Genomic DNA, 22,214 nt, shown 5'->3' with positions numbered 1-22,214 from the left:
GCAGGCATCAGCCCATTGGACTCCGTCGGTCGGAAGGAACAATGTCGTAAGTAACTAACAAGTGCCATTACTTTGATGGGGAAGTTGAAAACTAGTAGTCACAACATTATCTAAATCATGCCATATGCACATTAAGTGCATTTTTTATCTACGATTTGATTAGCATATTAGGCTTTCGGAAAAAACAAACTAAAATACCAATGAGATTTAACATGAAATGAAATTGACATAATTTATTTATTATTATTTTCATTTCGTTTTGGAATTTCCATCGGAAAAAATATTTTTATGTTATTTCGTAATATATAAATAATAGGTTTATTATAAACAGACATGTGTTTTTGTAACAAAACAAATAGATTTAAGAAATTCGCAAATAACAAGAACAATAAATAAACTTTTTGTTTTTGTTTCTTTTTATTTCGCGCAAACCTACTCAAAAGCTATCTGCGCTAGCCGTCCCTAATTCAGCAGTGTAAGACTAAAAGGAAGGCAGCTAGACATCACCACACCCACCGTTAACTCTTGGGCTACTCTTTTACCAACGAATAGTGGGATTGACCGTCACATTATAACGCGCCCACGGCTGAAAAGGTAAGCATGTGTGGTGCGACGGGGATGCGAACCCACGACTTTCAGATTACGAGTCGCACGCCTTAACCCACCTGGCCCAATAAATAAAAACATAATGTTCTTGAAGTTTCGAATATAATTTAATGTTCATAAACAAGGCCTGAAACAGTATATGAAATATTTTCAAAGTTGTAATAGCATGAAAACGCATCACATTCTTCATTAATATAATTCATCGAATCAGTTAGATTTTTAGTAAAAGCAATGTTATCTTAGAATCAAAATGTTTTATCCTGATGAAAAACAATGTCGTACAAAATATCTTCAAGATAATTACATAACCTCACGTTTAAAAAAACAACAACAACTCGTCTCACGTAGAGTTTGTCCAACAGTTTTACTGCAGTCAATGACTTGTATTTTTTTTTCTTACAGCGAACAAGATGGTTGCATATTTTTTGTTACATTTTTATTGGAGTGCTTCCCAAACATGGCGCTTAACATCTTAGTAACTGTCATGATGCTCCGCTTTCTTTGTCTAGGAAGAGACTGTTGAAATTGAGGAGTTCTTACTCGGCGAATAAGATTGCAAAAGGTTTCGTTAACTCTGACATAATTATCCGCTGCAGATACTTCGTCAAAGTCACAACCGTACTGAGTGGAAAGCCCGCTTCCATCCTCGAACGACACCTGTCGGCCGAGCTCCAGATCTCTTTTGTTGCCAAGCAACACAACAGGAGTGTAATGGGGTGCCTTAGTGCGATAAATTACATCAAGATAATCATGAGCTTTAATAAAACTTTTCCGGTCACAGATACTGTAAATAACAACGCAGGCATCAGCCCATTGGACTCCGTCGGTCGGAAGAAAGTCGTCCTAAGGATAGAAATTAAAGTTCATTTTAAATTATAAGACATAATCATGGAGAATCTAATAGATTACAATAATATCTGTTTAACTACTGACTGTTTATTAGTTTTAGTTCTAGCATATTGAATTAATAAACTCTGAAATAACATTTATGCCATTTATTTGAGTCCTCTGAAAAATTACAGGTTATTTAAAAACAAATAGTTTTATATGTTTGAAAGTAGCTTATGATTTAATTTAGTTTCTTATCATGTCGAACAAACTAGCTTGCTATTACACTTTGTATTTATACAGTTCGCCCGTAAGATTTGGTACTCAGAAATATAAACATCTATACCACTATCAATCACCCATTCTAGTGAATTTCATTAATGACGGAAAATTCTAGGGTAAATGTTTTACCTTATAAAATAAGAGGGAATACTAAAAGTAAGATTCTTTTCAGTAAGAATTAACCATTATTTAACATAGGAATCAAAGTAAGATCAAATTACTGAATAAGGTAAGAATCAAAATAAGAACTAACTATTGTTTAACATAGCAATCAAAGTAAGATCAAACTACTGAATAAGGTAAAAATCAAAATAAGAACTAACTATTGTTTAACATAGGAATCAAAGTAAGATCAAACTACTGAATAAGGTAAAAATCAAAATAAGAACTAACTATTGTTTAACATAGGAATGAAAGTAAGATAAAACTATTGAATAAGGTAAGAATCAAAATAAGAACTAACTATTGTTTAACATAGGAATCAAAGTAAGATCAAACTACTGAATAAGGTAAGAATCAAAATAAGAACTAACTATTGTTTAACATGGGAATGAAAGTAAGATCAAACTACTGAATAAGGTAAGAATTAAAATAAGAACTAACTATTGTTTAACATAGGAATGAAAGTAAGATAAAACTATTGAATAAGGTAAGAATCAAAATAAGAACTAACTATTGTTTAACATAGCAATCAAAGTAAGATCAAACTACTAAATAAGGTAAGAATCAAAATAAGAACTAACTATTGTTTAACATAGGAATGAAAGTAAGCTAAAACTATTGAATAAGGTAAGAATCAAAATAAGAGGTAACTATTGTTTAACATAGGAATCAAAGTAAGATCAAACTACTGAATAAGGTAAGAATCAAAATTGTTTTTGTCTTAGTTCTTATATATCAAAATTATAACCAGCTCTATGTCAACAATAATTCAATTACTCTTACTATATCTTAGACATGTCAAGTGTTCTAAAACGTTTTGGAAGTCTGTGGAAACTTTCTTTTATTTTCATATTATTATTATATAATTCGACAACCAGGCCTACAACCAGGTTATTAAAATATTTTGCAGTACATACTTTTCTTTATATTGTTATTACTTTTTATCTATTAAAGCATTTTATTACAATCGTTATATTTGAAACATTCTTTACATCGTGAAATTAAAAATATAAAATTATATTTGTAATCAACAGCCTTTTTTCCCCGAAAATGTCTAAAATGAAAACGTAATTCTTGATTAACCATTACAAGTAATCAAAAACAGGTATGTATTTCAAAAACATATATGAGTAGAACAACAGGCACGTGTAAGTAATATTAAAAATTATTTTGAAATGTTCCATACGTACCGACCAGCGAGATATGTCTAATATCTCAACTTCACGTACACTATCATCACACGTAACACTGTGCTTGTACAACCAGTCTAAAGATCGAATAAATAGTAATAATAATGAATCTTACTAGACAGCATATGTCACAGTTCGGATTATATAGAAACATATGATATCCTAACACTCTTAAATAATGTAAAAAATAATTCCAAAGAATAATAAAATATTCATATGAAACAGATAAAACGTATGTAACTTTAGACCTTAAAATAGGTTTCATCATTTCGAACATTTGTTTTATAAGCGTAACTTTCGTCTCATTTTTTGTGTTTTAAATTATAAAATTTACAATGCTAGACTGTTTACAAAGTTTACAACTATAAACACATTCCTAACCTGTGTTAGTTGAGGTAACCAACTTCTATAGATATAAACACATTCCTACCCTATAGTACTTTAGGTAACCAGCATCTATAGTTATAAACACATTCCTCACCTGTAGTAGTTTAGGTAATCAACTTTTATAGTTGTAAACACATTTCTAACCTGTAGTAGTTTAGGTACCCGACTTCTATAGTGAGAAATGCATTCCTAACCTGCAGTAGTTTAGTTAACCAGCATCTATAGTTATAAACACATTCCTAACCTGTAGGTAACCTACTTATATAGTTATAAACATACTCCTAACCAGTAGAGGTTTAGGTAACCAAATTATATAGTTATAAACACATTCCTAACCTGTAGTAGTTTTGGTAACCAGCATCTACAGTTATAAACACATTCCTAATCTGTGCTAGTTTAGGTAACCAACATCTATAGTTATAAACACATTTCTACGTTGTGTTAGTTTAGGTAACCAACATCTATAGTTATAACCACATTTCTACGTTGTGTTAGTTTAGGTAACCAACATCTATAGTTATAAACACATTTCTACGTTGTGTTAGTTTAGGTAACCAACATCTATAGTTATAAACACATTTCTACGTTGTGTTAGTTTAGGTAACCAACATCTATAGTTATAAACACATTTCTACGTTGTGTTAGTTTAGGTAACCAACATCTATAGTTATAAACACATTTCTACTTTGTGTTAGTTTAGATAACCAACATCTATAGTTATAAACACATTTCTACGTTGTGTTAGTTTAGGTTACCAACATCTATAGTTATAAACACATTTCTACGTTGTGTTAGTTTAGGTAACCAACATCTATAGTTATAAACACATTTCTACGTTGTGTTAGTTTAGGTAACCAACATATATAGTTATAAACACATTTCTACGTTGTGTTAGTTTAGGTAACCAACATCTATAGTTATAAACACATTTCTACTTTGTGTTAGTTTAGATAACCAACATCTATAGTTATAAACACATTTCTACGTTGTGTTAGTTTAGGTTACCAACATCTATAGTTATAAACACATTTCTACGTTGTGTTAGTTTAGGTAACCAACATCTATAGTTATAAACACATTTCTACGTTGTGTTAGTTTAGGTAACCAACATCTATAGTTATTCGGCTACCTTGTTGTGTTTCTAATAAACTTTGATCTTCAGCACTTTTATTTCATTGGTTTTTGTATTCTCAGTTTATGTTTTATTTAAACTTAAAATTATTTGTTTTATTAATTATAGTCAACTTCATTCCAGTAATACGTTTTGCATTAATTTCTGTCAATTCTTTCATCAACTTAAAGTGAATGATTTCAGTTTTGCTGACTGTATAATAGAGGTACATTTAAATTTCATTTTATTTCAAAAAGAAGGACGATAAATCGATCTTTTACTTATTAATTTGTCTAATCTTTTCCCATTCAGTACATCGCACATTAGAATCCATTATATGTAGGACATTTAGTATAATTACTTGTTTTTGCTTCATCGACGTTAGGAACGAAAGAAAAAACCTCTTATTAGAATGATTACTAAATCTTTTTTAAATTGTTTGGAAATATTATATTGTACTAAGAAATTCAAAAGGAAGTTTCACTTTAAAAGGGGTAAATCGGCTCGAGAAATAATAAACGTACACAACGAAACACTTGACTGGTGATAGTATGTTAAAACAAATTGTGCATTTGTTGCGAAAGCTTTAAAATCTGTTTCATGGAAGATTAGATACAGTTCTCATTCATATACTGTTGATAAAGAATTGATAACAACTGATAAATGGAAGTAACATAATAAAAATTGTCGTTAGAAGACTTTAGCCACCCACGAGATACAGACCGAAAATAAATGAGCAAACTAAATTCAGTTAAGGCTTCACGGGCTATTTGGACCACTAGTAGGTTTGACCAGATAAATGTAGTAAACCAAATTCAGTTAAGGCTTCACGGGCTAGTTGGACCACTAGTAGGTTTGACCAGATAAAAGTAGTAAACTAAATTCAGTTAAGGCCTCATGGGCTAGTTGGACCACTAGTAGGTTTGACCAGATAAAAGTAGTAAACTAAATTCAGTTAAGGCCTCATGGGCTAGTTGGACCACTAGTAGGTTTGACCAGATAAAAGTAGAAAAATAAATTCAGTTAAGGCCTCACGGGCTAGTTGGACAACTAGTAGATTTAACCAGACAAAAATATTAAACTAAATTAAAATTACGCCTTCTACAATACTGGCGAGATCTTTATTATATTTTAGTAATTTGTTGTCAAATGATTTTATTTGTCGATAGAATACTTACTGGAGGAGGCATAATTAGATTACATGTTAATGTGAAGTTTACTGAGCGACAAGTTACGAAGACAGGATAAAAGAAATGGCTGCATAAGGCCCATAAGTATCACTTTTTCAGTTCGAGAAAACAATTATTGAATTTAACAAGATAATACGCATGTTGAAATGAATGTAATTAAGTTTTATGATTAATGTAATTATAACCCTCGCACGACTTGCGTGCTGAAGTAGGTGCACTATATGACTAGAAAAGATGCTGCTAAAGAACTGTTATTATCAATAATGTGGATAAAGAGAAAACTTTCATAAAAGGAAGAAGGCAGTGAAATAATCGTCTAGTGAAAATAAGAACATTAACCAGTAGCTTTCAAAAACATTTCAGACGTTAATCAAAAAGTTGAATCATTGATTACAGCTAGCCCCCTTCCTAAAGAAAGAAAAGACGTAACAAAAACGTTAAAGACATCTGTCCCCTTTCAGTCACAACATAGGAGACACGTTTAGCGTTGAAATGAAGGATGACAGGAAGTAACAGACAATTAATGTGAATTGTCAACATTACGCCAAGTACAACTGTGTAACTGAAGCCAACCCTAGTTTTACAAAAATCTACTTCTGAATATAGGCTTGCCATGTAATTTAGCAAAAATCTACACGTGCGTTGAAATGTGGGGTGGACGTCTGATCTCTCTTGACGAAACATAATCACCGATGTAATAAATATACTCATTCGTCTTCATAAAGTTCCGAAAACTCGCCTACTTAACTAAAACTACAAAAAGACGTGTCGTTTCTTCGTTATTTTTTTTCTTTCTTAACGTGATGAGATTATTTCTGAAATCTGGCAAACTACTCATAAGACCAGTTTTATTCACGAGTGTACAACTATACACATTAAACAATGATGTTATAGAGATTTCATTTAACGCACAAAAAAGTAGTCCTAACAAATAAGGAAGTCAATAGCATCCTCATAAACAATCAATCAGTAAGGTGTTGCTTCCTCTAATTTGCATTAACGATGTAACAACAATTGTGCATTCTCCAGAACATTGATAACACAAATATTATATTTCTATTAAAATAATAAATAAAGTTTGAGTTGAAGTTGCCAAGTTTACTTTAATATAAAAACAAAATGTTTCACGTAATAAGTATTCAGACTCTAGATAAATTCAGCTACAATTGATCTTTGAAAATTAAGGGGATGTTAATTAGAAATATTGACTATACTATATAGGTGTATTAACTGACCGTATGTAAACTAAATAACATTACATCTTTTCAATGAATTAAGTGGTATAACTTTAATTAATAATTGTGTACATTACGACACCTACATTTTATTTATCCTTACTTATCGACTAACATATATTGATTTCTCTAAAGGAAATATTTTCAGTTATAGAACTTCTTGCGACTGAAATTCTTACATTAGTGATTTATTTACTTTTTTACTGTAGGGTTTTACTGTTGAATCGAGTAATACTCCTGCATTTATTTAATTGAATGTTACAGTGGTATTCATTTTTACAACACAAGGAGACTTAGCGTTTCTAAATTATTTATGAAATTATATCTTTGGTTATGAGTCTTGTAAAATGTAATTACCACTGTCTGAGAGAGGTTATATATATACACCTAATATACGTTAACAGTAGATATTAGATGTACATCTGATATACGTTAATAGCAGACATTTGTTTTTCAATCTACCATAGCTCTGTTTCTCACTGTGTTTTCATATTTTTAAAGACACGTGATTTTTATCATCTGGTTTGTTATAATTTCAACAGTTAAGTTCATTAAAAAAAAGAAAAAAATGGTTTTAATTATTACTTTCGTTGCTTCTTATTTTGTAACTAAAACAATTGTTCGAAAACATATGGTTTTTAAATATATTCTATACGTTTTTTAAATAAACAAAACCACTCGCACTAGCAAGTAATTCTTCGAATTAATAACTCTGAAACACAAACGTTTAAAACGCAAGACTGACTTGACACACATTTAGTTTGAAGTTAGATGTCGTTCTTTTTCTATGTTAACTTTAAAATAACGTGAGCATTATATATTCTAGGAAGGTGTATACGTACCTATATTGGAATGATATTCACCAATGTAACGTTGTGTGAGGAAGCGGACAATCAGCGCTGAAAAAGCAAATAGCTTAGTATCACATACAACCTGAATACACAATACACACTGAAATATCATATTAACACTGTCTAGGTAAGTTTTCTCTGCTATTAGAAACAATGTAACTACTTTTGTGTAATATGTTGATGCTGATTTTAAAAATAATGTTGAAAATTACTGATCACTTCGAGTTATGATAGATTTTTCAAAATATTTTTAAATATTTTAAAAAGAAAAATAACATTTTCTTTAATAACTTTATTGATTGAAAATTGCATTTAAGAATGTTTAAAAACAATACATAATACAATACCAGTTGTTTTTTTTAAAAGCAATGAATATAATACGATTATATAATAAAATACATTCAAACAATATCCAAAACTTTCATAATGGTATGAATTTGTTACAAAATACCTGCTTAACTTGTTGCACCTTTTGTGTGTGTTCACAGTTTCACGCCGTCAGAACCAACAGTGATTTCCCATCATCACAGGATTCCATAATTCTTAATACCACTGTTCCATTGTAGAAGTATAATAGTAAAAGCACTCATCATGCTCATTTGGAAAGAAGTCTAAATGGGAATGTACGAAGTGACGTCATAAATCCCATTTTTCCGTAGTTCTCAAGCATATAATAAATGATCACTCTTTTGTTTTCATTCTGTGATGTCCTAAGACATTTTAGTTTCAGTTATTTTTATGCAGCAACTTCTTTCCCATTGAGTTTCATATTTCAAAATCTGAAACCATTACTATATTTCTTCATTTATTTTACAAAATGCTTTACGGGTCCCAGTTTGATATAAAGTGGAGGTAGAAGCACATTTTGAGGATTTATTGAAGGTTGGTATTTAATAATATGTTTCCCTGGTATCTAATTCTCTCTCACTGACCATTCCTCCTTTCTGAAGTTATGTTTACCATTCGGTTTTCCAAGAGACACAAAATTAAACACTGTTTAGTTTACCCACTCTACAGACCTTGCATAAGTGCAATAACTTTCAGATCACACATATGTTTCGCCTTTGGTGATCATATTTAGTGGTCTTGGTGATCATATTTAGTGGTCTTGGTGATTATATTTAGTGGTCTAAAATGCAATCTGCATGTTTTATAAGTTTCGTTTATGTTCACAGCGAGAACAATAGGAATCGATAGCCTAGTGTTCCCATTGTGTAAAAAATACAATTTTGAGACTACTTTTAGATGGTTTGATGAAAAACTCTCCATTGTTGAGGACGATGCTCAATTTCCAGTTATTTCATAAGTGCATCAACGCTTGTACAGAAACGCAAAATATCTTACATGTTCTAGTGAGAAGCAAGACTTTGATGGTGACTTCCGTAAAATGAAACACTTGTTACTGGAGATAATGAATTACATTGCTGTAAACGGGAGCCAAGACGTTCACCATGCTTCTTTAACAGGGAAAACCATGAATCAGATCAACTAGCTTTTTTTATGTGATCAGATGAGGTAGTTTATGTTGAGGTGCCACAGGAATAAACTTACTAGATGAATATGGTTCATTGTCTCCTTTACAGAATAACTCCTCTGTTTCTCAATTCGCTAGTGAATGTACCACTAAAGACAATCACCATGACGTATTTGTTTCACAGCAGATGCATTTGAATATTTAATGTATTGTTTAGTTTTGTTTTGATATCCAGAAACGTTCGTCATGCGAAAGTAACAGTGAGCTAAATTATAATTGGGTACATGCCGTATCACGAAAACTGTAAATGGCATAATTCTCTCTTCGTATTTAGCCACTGTATAGCCAGTTATGAAAACTGTACAATGCACATGGGAAGCCCAATGTTTTTTGTGTTGTTTTTTTTGGTTACCAATTTCACACCTAAATTTGTGGTTATAAGCTACCTTTGCCCTGTGTATGATGTTCTTCTTCGTGAAATTGTTATATATTTTCCAAAAGTACAGCAGAAACTATATGGGTGATTATTCACTTTCTGAGTGTAATTGAACTAGAGGCAGCTAGTATGTCAAATATTTTTTAAAAAATATATAAGATAATTTATTTTTACAGAACTAGAGCTTAAAAAATAAAAAACAAAAACCTTTGGAGAATTTGATTATATTTCGGGTATGATGCAAGGAAAAAGATCTGAATTTGTTTTGAGTGTGCGCGAAGAAAGGTGAAGTTACCAACTTAGTGAGAGTTTGTTTGTTTGTTTGTTTGGAAATTTCGCACAAAGCTACTCGAGGGCTATCTGTGCTAGCCGTCCCTAATTTAGCAGTGTAAGACTAGAGGGAAGGCAGCTAGTCATCACCACCCACCGCCAACTCTTGGGCTACTCTTTACCAACGAATAGTGGGATTGACCGTCACATTATACACCCCCACGGCTGGGAGGGCGAGCATGTTTAGCGCGACGCGGGCGCGAACCCGCACCCTCGGATTACGAGTCGCACGCCTTACGCGCTAGGCCATGCCGGGCCATCTTAGTGAGAGGCAGCTGAGAGTAAGGCCTGTGACTCCGCTTCCTTTTATGCTCAGTCGAGGCATTTCTCGAATGTTCTGGCAAACAAAACACGTGAGGTTTTTGTGATTCTCTGGTGGAGCAGATGATCGTGGAAATGAAGAAAACGTAGTGCAATTTGGTACAATAATATTGAGAATAAATACCATATGTATGAACAGTATATTTAGAATTTTACCCAATACAATACATTCAATGTTTCTAGTTATCAAAAATGTATGTGTTTTACCCATTAAACTGTCAACATTGACTTTCTTTCACAACATAAATGTGTTGCATTGAGTTGGTTCTGTGGTATTTCACGTAGTGCTGATAAAATATTGATATATTGCAGTAGCTCAAAAGTCTAGTACGATGAACAAATTTGGACTACATTATTTGAAATTAGCACCAGCTAATTAGCCCTTATCACTTTAGTTTTTTTCTAGCAGGACATTTTATGCTTATCCAGTGTAATATTTTGAAATGCTTCGTTCTTACTAGACTAAGTTCTGTATTGAGTCAGTTCAAAGTAAAGTGTTTCAAAATATTCTAAGTGTTACTATGAAATACATTATATGAGAATTACTCAATGACAGTTTATGGTTCACTAGCTTCAAAATGAAACAGCATTTATCGCTCTACGTTGATATTACTAGATAAAGTTCCTTGAAACTCGGATGTAATGAAACCCATTTAATAATCTCAGATAAAAAACAATAACAACAATAAACATTCTGTAGTTCAAACGAACATCAAAGTTGACAAAGCAATATTATGTGTTTAAAATTTAGTTGTAAATAAATCAAGAAGCTTTATGTACTGACGCTTATTATATTCACAGTTATGCCTAAGACATAAAATTCGCGACATTTCTCATGAAATCCTCTATTTATTAGAAATGTCCACAACCAAAACTGTAACTCTTAAAATGAGATCAACAAGACATAACGATTTAATAATGATGTCACTAGAAACAACTGACAGAAGAAAGTTCCTAAAATAAGTTGTGTGTTTAAAAGTTCCTATTGCAACAGTCTTAGCTGAATCGTTTATATTTATTTATGTTTTAAACAGTGAGCTGAGCAAAAACGTAACAAATTTCGTCAAAACTGAAGACAAAAATAAAATTAAAGTAAATTACTGATCCTCCAATAAGTAAATTTTTATTAAATTCAACGTGTTTAGAAATGTTAAAACGTATTTTGGCAACGTCATTCACAAAGACAAAGTTCTTATCAAGTTAACCCCTAGGAGAACTAATTTTAATAATGCAAAAAAAAACAACAGATTATTATATTTATTATATATGCAACTTTTTTGTAACAATAGGCAGATTTGTTAGGAGAAGAACTTGGCTACAACCAATAGCAACAAGTTATAAATGTGTGAAACATAACAGAGTTCGATATAGATTACGTATTCACATTCAGCCTTTTTGTAATAACAGGCAGAGAAGTAATGTACCACAATCAGTTGGCAACGAGTTACAAATGTAGCGTATATAACAAAAATTGACGTATATGTTATATTCAACTTTGTTGGTAATAACAGTTAGTCTCATTAGACACATGCTGCTACTATCTATTAACAGCAAAGACTTGACCACAGAAATTTTTACACCTTTAGCACACAAAATATATATCTTCATCTAACGAGAATGAACCAGGAATTCATGCTTTTAAATAACATACCAATCACGCCATTGTGGATTTGTGTACTACCATACTGATAAAACGAAAGTTGGAAAACCGTCTCCTCGTTCAATAGATGGCTCATAAAAAGCATGCAGGGAAGAGTGGTGTTCTTTGAACGTAACAAATATAGAAACAGAGTCTTTTTGCAATAGAAATTACGCTGCAGGGCTATTATCAAGTTGCAGTGTCTCCAGAATATGATGTCCTGGTCCATAATGAAACGGTGAGGCTCCAAAATAGTTTTCATATAAAGTACTGAACCTCTTTGTTTGTTATTAATGTTCTTACCTTGCAGGAAAACGTGGTTAAAACGTTATGTTAGGAAATGAAACTCATATTAAAACATGAAAACAACTGCAGCTTGTTCCATTATTTGCATAATTAAATACAAAAACACTAGTTTGATTTCTTGAGTGAAGAACGCATTGAGAATGAATAACGGGTTTATAAACACTTCTGCGGGCATAAACACGTTTACTCTCGCCTATTTTATAGCCAAGAATAGTCTTGAAATAAATTGTGAGTGCCCTGACTAATACTCGGGAAGGCCTTATGACTTTATGTCCCCCGCTGGTACAGTAGTAAGTCTACGGATTTACAACGCTAAAATCAGGGGATTGATTTCCCTTGGTAGCCTCAGCAGATAACCTAATGTGGCTTTGCTATAAGAAAACACATACACACTCATAACTTGAAATGAATTAAGTTTCAAATTGATCTATTTCAGTTCGTTTCGGCCCGGCATGGCCAAGCGTGTTAAGGCGTGCGCTTCGTAATCTGAGGGTCGCGGGTTTGCATCCCCGTCACGCCAAACATGCTCGCCCTTTCAGCCGTGGGGGCGTTATAATATGATGGTCAATCCCACTATTCGTTGGTAAAAGAGTAGCCTAAGAGTTGGCGGTGGGTGGTACTGACTAGCTGCCTTCCCTCTAGTCTTACACTGCAAAATTAGGGACGGCTAGTACAGATAGCCCTCGAGTAGCTTTGTGCGAAATTCAAAACAAACAAACAGTTCGTTTCACAGAGCACTATACAACAGGAAGCTCAGGTATTTTTCTTCTCAATAAACCCTTTTTTTAAGTAAGTTATTAATTAAGTTTGTTAACTTATGTATTAAAAAAGTGCAAGTTATTTCTTGGTTATTTGAAATATTTGGTTTTTCCTTTTAACTAGTCATGGAACATAGAAGATCACTATGCATGTATTTAGAAGGTTACATGACTTTTGTACATGTGCAAGATTTCTAATAATTGCAGAAAGAGTTACAAACATATCATAACTAGATATTTATGTCATTTAGACGTTTATGTACTCTTTTTAATTCATATAAGAAATAACAGTTCATAAAAATCACTATGATTTGTTTTAATGAATATCTATATATACTTGAGGGTATAAAGGATTTTTGTAATTCAAGCAAGACTTTCCTCTAGTTTATCTTTCTGCAACCTAATAAATTTTATGCACCGATGCATTTGTAAAAAATGTTTTTTTGATCAGTCAATAACTAAATTCGATTAGTCCTTTTTAAAATTTTACTTTCGACGTTGCCGGTAAAATACGCTCCAAACTTTGGAACCGTAAGTGCACTGTAAGTGTCAATCAAATTCCACTCTTTGGTCTGACAAGATTATCCTATGAACAAATTAAAAATAAGTCAAGTACCAGTTATAAGATACATTACAGCCTTATATTCGGATTTGTTTATTATACCTAGAAAACATTTTAAGATTTGCTGCATCTGATTCAAGCGTGTCTATAACTGTTGTGATTTGTCGTTTATTTCTTCTACCACACACACATATAGTCTGAACGTTGTGAATTTCTTAATAATATGAACTGAAAACGTCAAAACGTTTGCTTGTTTCTTGGACTATCTGTGTCGTGTCCGTCACGGGTTTCGATACTCGTGATTGGCACAGCACAGACAGCCTATAGTGTAGCTTTGTGTTTAACTGCAAATAAACAAACAAACACAATTGGAGGATGTTTATGAAAGCCTGCTAACGACACATCATAACCTTAAAAACTATTTATATTATTTTCCAGGACAGATTGTTTGCATATTTCACGTTTTGAAGCAATGCTACAAAGGTTATCTGTGCATAGCCATCTTTAATTTTCAACCAACAGACTAGAGGAAAAGCAGTCAGTCAACAATGCGCAGCGCCATCTCTTAGGATTTCTTTCTCTCGGCCTGGCATGGCCAGGTGATTAAGGCTCTCGACTCGTAATCCGAGGATTGCGGATTAGAACCTCCGTCACATGCTTGCCTTTTCAACCGTGGGACGTTATAATGTTACGATCAATCCCACCATTCGTTGGTAAAAAGATTAGCCCAAGGGTTAGCCATGGGTGGTGTTGATTAGCCTCCTTCTCTCGTCTTACACTTAAATTAGGGAGGCTAGTGCAGATAGCACTCGTTTCAGCTTTGCTTGAAATTTAAAAAAACAACAAACAAACTTTTCTCCGACAGAATATTGAGAGTTAACCGTCACTTCTATATCGCACTCATGATTTCAAAACGTCGAGCGCATTTTTTCTGCTTTTGAATAACGCGAATCATGAGTTAGATGTCACTGGATGAGCACGGTCATCACTAGGCTACACTCGAGCTAATAGGACAAATTAAACTATCCATCTATATATATATATATATATTTCAAAATGATTTGATACAAAGAGAGTAATTGTCTTAAAATATTACTTTAACCGATTAACAACTTTCACAACAGATTAAAAAAAAACTATCTAAATGTTGACCACAAAAACAACCGCTAAATTTGTTTGCCAGTTTTAAGAAAAAAACCTGGGTGAAATTGAGCTTTGCACACAGAACAAGTTTGTGATAAATGATCATTAACTATTAGATTATATTTTATAAGAAAATTCAATTGATTTTTTAATAACAAATTAGTATCAAAACCAGTTAATCAATATCTCCAAATAGTGGGTCAATAAGGGCTTTCTACGTTTACTGGTTTAGCCAAGGATACTTACTAAGCTATGCTAAAAACTAGGTTAACAAGAACCAGCATATTGACATCAGAATGTGTAACCACGGCTTATTTTTAATTTCGCGCAAAGCTGCACGAGAGCTCTCTGCACTAGCAGTTTTTAATTTAGCAGTTTAAGGCTAGTGGGAAGGCTATTATTTAACTAACGAATAGTGGATTGACTGTGACGTCACAATGCCCTAACGACTGAAAGGGCGATATATTTATTGGAACGGGGATTCGAACCCACCACCTTCGGATTACGAGTCGAGTGGCTTAACCACCTGGTTACGCCGGGCCCGTTTCACGTATTAAATAATCAATTTTAAGGAAATTTCCACAGGAATTTTGACATGCCGTACGCTTCACTTATAATTTTCCTTGGAACACTATTACCTTAGATAAAAGGTATTACCAAACAATGACAAGTATTTCTAGTCTTACAGAAAAACCATTACAAATTCAAGTAGCATTTGATTAACAACCACAATAGACCTTAACCCTAGAACTTCCGGAGTTTTTCTCATATTTAAAACAGCCATACTACAGTCATTGTGACTTCTACGTTTTTAATGCCAGTGTTAGAAAGAAAAACAAATAATCTGAAACAACTTAACATTCTCACGAAAAGTGGGGCCTAATAGGCCCCAGAGCAACTTGAAAGGTTATTAATATTAGGCTAATAATTTTGTATTTAAATGAAATTTAAATGATATTTAATGAAATGAAATCAAATGAAATGGCCTATTAGGCCCCACTTTTCATAGGAGTGTTAAGTTTGATTTAGACGCATCAAATCAGCCATTATCAAAGCTGAAGTTCCCTCTCAAAATAAACTATTATGCATAAAACACTTATTCGATAAATTAAATACTATAATAATAAAAACGTATCAGAAAACACAAGCCTGTGAACAAGTACTGTGAACAGTAGATATTTGTTTCTAAAAAGTAGCGACTCTCAAACAAAAACTATGAAGAAAATCACGCAATTGTCATTATGAAATGTAAATGCGATTTCATGTAAACAAACTTAAAAGTAACTAAGTAACACAATCCACGCAGGCGAAAAGCTTTTGAATATTTACCATAAAAAAGCTTTTCACACAGGGCATGTTTATCAGATTGTATTGTATTGTACTGGTTTTATCTACTGACATTGGTTTCATCGTCTGCTTTCGTGTTTTACTAGACGCAACATTTGGTTCAGGTTAAGCTGTCTGCCACTGTGCAGTTTTGTAATACATGTGTACTTGACTGTGGCTAGCTTCAATATTGGTATTTTCTCCAGTACATTCCTTGTACAAAACAAAGGAACTGATGGCTAGCTGTGGTTCTATTTGTTTGTTTTTGGTTTTGAATTTCGCACAAAGTTACTCGAGGGCTATCTGTGCTAGCCGTCCCTAATTTAGCAGTGTAAGACTAGAGGGAAGGCAGCTAGTCATCACCACCCACCGCCAACTCTTGGGCTACTCTTTTACCAACGAATAGTGGGATTAACCGTCACATTATACGCCCCCACGGTTGGGAGGGCGAGCATGTTTAGCGCGACGCGGGCGCGAACTCGCAACCCTCAAATTACGACTCGCACGCCTTAACACGCTTGGCCATGCCGAGCCACCAGCCAAAACGTTATTTTACATTTGTCCAGATTGTCTGTCATGCTCAGCGATCTTGTGCTTCTGTGGGAAACAGCTGCTCATCTATTTTGATGTTCTCAACCAGTTTGTAGCAGATAATGTTGTTGCCAGGACATACTTATCTCTCTGAAGAAAGGCACCCTCGTAGCTCTCAAAACAAAACAAAAAAACTCAAAATATCTCGAAAACGATTTCATGGCAGTGTATCTGTAAACAACAACAACAACAACAAATTTTCCATTGCGCAGACCAAACGTTCATCAGTTAACCTTTGCCACCATAAACTCCACAAACAAGCAATGAAATAAATGCTTCTAATTCTTTCAAATACATTTCTCAAGAATTATCAATCTGTGTCTTTATGTCTCTGCTTCGATACATCATTGAATATATTATAATGTTCGTGTATCAATCTATAAATTATCAATGTTGCGCTGTTTATATTATGTGAGAACTGGAATTTCTGTCAAAATATCTTGTATATCCCGTCTTCCCATGTTCTAACACTGGAATTTATAATTTTTCAAATAATTCCATTCTTACCAGTCTCTTGAATATCTGCTTGTGCCGGTTATGCAGTTGAAGTCGTTTCGTTTGGTCCTGTTGTCCCTAGCACAGCTGGAGCACCTACAACACGATTAGGGCAGAGCAGTTGGCATTAGGACTACAGAGGATTCCTCAGAACTGATGCTTCTAACACGACCTCGTACACGTCTGGAGAGTTGTTGTTGTACTTTCTTCACTTTAAGTTATTGTGCTGTCCGTTCCATAAATCCAGGACTCTTCACTTTCAAGCTTTCTCACATTCCCTATACGGGAATAATTTTATAATAACCTCAACCACTCGTTGAGCGTCCTCTGTAAACCAATTTTTAGTTTCATTTAAGTTACTTTCAGTGTCTCTGTTACTATATATATATATGCTCAGGTTTCTAGACAAGTGCCATTTCTCATGGGAATTGAAAAAGATTACATGTAAGCTACGTTGATATATTCAGATCGACAGATAAGCAGACACCTACCTCTACTTTGAAAATTCAAGAGCTAAAATATAAGCAAAGATTAATGAGATCAAACTGGTGTGAATTCAGTAGAGACTGAGATAATGACAGGCTAATATGCTAAAACCACAGGCTACTTTTGGTATAAAAAAGAGAGAATTGTAGGTTGTTACAGAGAAAACCATGTCTTGTAAACAGCGGCCAAAATGACTTACTTATCTTTGGTGGTTCTTGGTAGAAGTGAGTATAACTTGTTCATTTTTCTGATCCTTACTTTGATAACGCCACCAGGGTACTTAACACGGACAACTGCATAACTTTTATACAGAGTTATTTGAATTTTAAAAAATGAAAACAGACATTTTGAGACAAAATGGCTAGTTTCGAAGTTCTATTGTGAAGGTAAAACGTAGCACTATATTGTTGATATTTTAAAAATAATAACTATAATTATTGGCACAACAATTGGTTGAAAATTCCTGAAACTCTATCTGTTGCTTAGAATTTAAACGAATTTTACATCATCACTTCACCCACACAGAATAAATTTTAAATTGTGTTATTTATTATCGCACTTTCTGAAAAAAAGATTGATTATAATCTGTTCGTCGTGTCTTGAGTTAATTTTTGTTATGGAACACTTAACACTGGATGAACGTACGAAAGTAAGTATTTCAAATACAAACTTGAAAAAGGCAGGTAAACCTTGAGAATACAGCTAGGAAAATTACAGTAAAAATACATATAACAGGGAGAAAGCACCTGCAATAGGTTTAATTCTAGACGAGCGATTAAGATAAGAGTAAAGAAACAGAAATAAGTCTTAGTACTATGTATATATGTAAAAACTGCTCGTTTGGGTTGATAAAATTCTTAGTTTGTGAACCTGACGATGACCAAAGAAGGTCGAAACGCTGTTCGCTCCTCTACGTAAAAAAATTTTCTCAACCCAAACGAGTCGTTTTTACATATATATTTTTTTCCAAAACTGGGTTTTCTCGACATCACTGAAGTTTTAGTACTATACAATTTTGAACAAAAGATTCACTAGTGAACTTAAGCCTAAGGTCTGAATCATATTTGACAATTAGTCCTTCTCTTCACCTATAGTCTTAAAATATATATTCCAGTCTTTATTAACATTAAGACGTGAATGGTATTACACGTTCTGAACAAAAGATTCACTAGTGAACTTAAGCCTAAGGTCTGAATCATATGTGACAATTAATCCTTCGCTCCACCTACAGTCTTAAAAAGATATCTTCCAGTCTTTATTAACATCAAGACGTGAATGGTATTACAGGTTCTTGAGAGCAATTCTCAGCACGTTAATTGTGAGTGATAGGTGGTGTAATTCACTTCAAGTGTTTTTTCAAATTGTCATTATTTGCATATGTAATGAGATTTCAAAGTATATCATTTCTTCATCTTTTCATATTTCCTGAGCTTTAAAGCGCTTAAAGCGATGAAGTTAAATTGTATAACCTTTCCAGGTTAATAATTTTAGACAACAAGCTTTAAAGAATGTAAGCAAACAAATAAATATAATATACATGTATCTAAAACTGTAAACAAACAACACGTGTTTGCATAATGTGAAACGTTAAAAGTTTTAACATCAAGGGGTAGTTTAGATTGCGGATGTGACGATATGTTTTTCATTCAACTAGGAATGAGTTTCGTGACACAGAAGTTTCAACCACTACTAAAAATAAAAAATATATAAATAACTAATGAGTAGTTCAGGTCACATATTCTTAAATGTTCGCTAATGTATTTGTGTGCTGAGCATGTACTGAAGTGTTAAAATAGCCTGGATAATTTACAGCCGTTATTCAACTAAATCTTGGATAAATCGGTGACAAATACTATATAAAATAAATAGAACTGTTTCATTTGTTTACTAGAGCGACATCTCACTTGTTACGTGGGCTAAACAATTAGTTCACGCACAATCATCTCTAATTCGGAACTACTGATCAGAAGGAAGGCTAGCAGCATATGCAGCCTAAAGTTGAATTGGTTGTCACTCTTATAACGCGCCCACATCTGAAAGCGTAAAACTTGTTTATAACATTGTGATATTCAAGCATATTTCGTACGTTTTACCATCTTTAGCGGTGTGAAACTTTGTGAACTCTTCGTGTAGTTTGCTTCCATGCAAGTTTTCGCTTAAGAACATTTAGTCCAAACTATTGGAGTTTCTCCATAACTTGAGTTTGTCATTTATCTTTTTTTTTTTTTTTATCAAGTGCCGCTTTGTATGCTGGCAAAAAGACAGACATCTTTTCGGTGGCGGAGGACATGTCATTGAAAATGTCTACGATGGCGAATGTAAATCCAGTAAACAGTAACTGACGGATTCGTGTGAGCAGAAAACCTAGATTACATAGCCTTTCGTTATTGGATTTCTTCGTAACTGGTTCGGTTGAGATTCAACTTGAAAGGCTCACGATCGAGTTATTGGTACAGTAGAGGTGACTGTATACTTATCTATGTAGGTACACATACACAGATGTTTATTGTTACTAATGTGTCAGTTCTGTTTACTACTCACGTAACTTAACACGTTGTGAGTTTCCAGTTTAAGGTAACTCAGGAAATTTCCTGTTAGATGTCGCTGTTCTATTCTGTACTTGTAGAGAAATCAGTTTATACAGTACTGTTTTCGAACTTTCAGTTTTACATACTAACATAATAGGCCACACTTAATACAAATTAGAAGAAATGACAGATAAATATTTTGTTAAAGATAATATTGGTCGAGGGAAGAAAGTCATACTATAATAATATGTTTTGTCCACTGTGTTATGCACATACTTTACTTACAAACATACCTTCGCTAAATGTCGAGAAAAGACGGTCTTAATAATACACAAATACATATATTTGAAAGGTTTAACATACATGTTACACGTAAAAATTTAATATAATAATACTGATGAAGAATCTACCATTATGCTTTACACATTATTATCATTGAATTATGGTCATCAAAGTATTAAGGTTAAACATAAGATATCTTATATGAAAATATTTAGATTTATTTTATAAAAAAAGATTGTAAATCTGCTATTATTACCACAAAATGAAAAGCTGAAGTTTTATTACTTATTTACGTAATGCAAATACACACACACATACATATATATATGCCTTTATTTATCTGAATAACAAAGAAATGATTTTTCTTTTTTTTATCAAAGGATATTCCTTTCATAGGAGGCCTTAAAATCAGCGTCCATCACATTAATCTACGCACAGAAAAGAATTACGCAAGAAAGAAAACAATTACCATGCAATAACAAGTTATAAATAAATCTTAAAAACGTACATAAAATTCATGATGTAGCATTAAAGAACACATAATGCAACAAAAGGTTAAAAAATGACAGAAAAGACAAGAATAAAAATGAAAAACAACTGATGTAAAACTAGTTACAAATATACATTAAAAGGATAAATACAAAAAACAGTTATATTCATTTTGTTTTTGGTCTTTAAAGGGGCAGTTGCCGAAAATATACTGAGTAAAACCTTTTATTTTTCCGGTAATTTCCTTAGCCTCACTGTTTCTATCGATTAATTTTTTCACTTTTTACCCACGCGAAATTTTTCTGTTCTCATGAGCGTTAAAAAGCTTAACTTGCAAAGCTCTGCAACATTTCCCTCTCGTAAGTGAAAACAAAAGAGCAAGGAACCCAAAGCCAGATCTACTCTGTCACATATAGTGTTTAGACAGGTACATGTGGTGTTGGAAATAATGAGAATATATCAGTTACAAATATTTACACAGGAAACAGGTACATGTGGTGTTGGAAATAATGAGAACATACCAGTTACAAATATTTACACAGGAAACAGGTACGTGTGGTGTTAGAAATAATGAGAATACACTAACTACATGTGTTTACACAGATAAAAGTTACTTGTGGTGTTAGAAATAATGAGAATATAACAATTACAAATATTTACACAGGAAACAGGTACGTGTGGTGTTAGAAATAATGAAATTATACCAATAACAAGCGTTCAGACAGATAAGAAGTAATGTGGTGTTAGAAAATACTGAAAATATAAAACAACAGTGTTTAGATAGGTAAGAAGTAATGTGATGTTAGAAATAATAAAAATATACCAACAACAAATGTTTAGAAAGGTAAGAGGTAATGTGGTGTTAGAAATAATGAAAATATACCAACAAGAAGTGCTTAGATAGGTAAGAGGTAATACAGTGCTAGAAAAAATGTAAATATACTGACAACAAGCTTTTAAACAGGTGAGAGGTATCGTGGTGCTAGAAATAAGTTCAAATTATTAAAGTGTATAACATTTTAATACAAAGTTTACTTAGAGCAAAATTAATTGTTACTCCTATTACTCACACTTCAATTATACATCCTTAATTTTTTATTTTATTTGGTTGTTATTTATACATGTAGAAATATTATGTTTTTATTATGATATATATTCCACTATAGGAACTACAGTTATATATTTAACAAACATTCAAATAATTAT

The 22,214-nt window shown here is 32.8% G+C and overlaps 1 protein-coding gene across 1 annotated transcript in view; it reads right to left on the bottom strand.

The window, feature by feature from the left end:
• Positions 1 to 746: 746 nt before the first annotated feature.
• LOC143231544 (ras-related and estrogen-regulated growth inhibitor-like) overlaps positions 747 to 22,214 on the bottom strand; it is a 30,713-nt gene continuing 9,245 nt past the window's right edge. Inside the window, exons 2-4 of the mRNA XM_076466066.1 lie at positions 7,834 to 7,890; positions 3,069 to 3,145; positions 747 to 1,449 (exon numbers count right to left, since the gene is read on the bottom strand). Coding sequence (XP_076322181.1) covers positions 1,003 to 1,449; positions 3,069 to 3,145; positions 7,834 to 7,890 — 581 coding nt within the window. The 3' untranslated portion in view covers positions 747 to 1,002. The remainder of the gene's footprint in view (positions 1,450 to 3,068; positions 3,146 to 7,833; positions 7,891 to 22,214) is intronic.

Source organism: Tachypleus tridentatus, chromosome 11, assembly GCF_004210375.1.
Source record: "Tachypleus tridentatus isolate NWPU-2018 chromosome 11, ASM421037v1, whole genome shotgun sequence".
Taxonomy (NCBI): Eukaryota; Metazoa; Arthropoda; class Merostomata; order Xiphosura; family Limulidae; genus Tachypleus; species Tachypleus tridentatus.
Note: the sequence above shows the minus strand (reverse complement) of the source record. Positions and strands in the feature narration are given on the sequence as shown.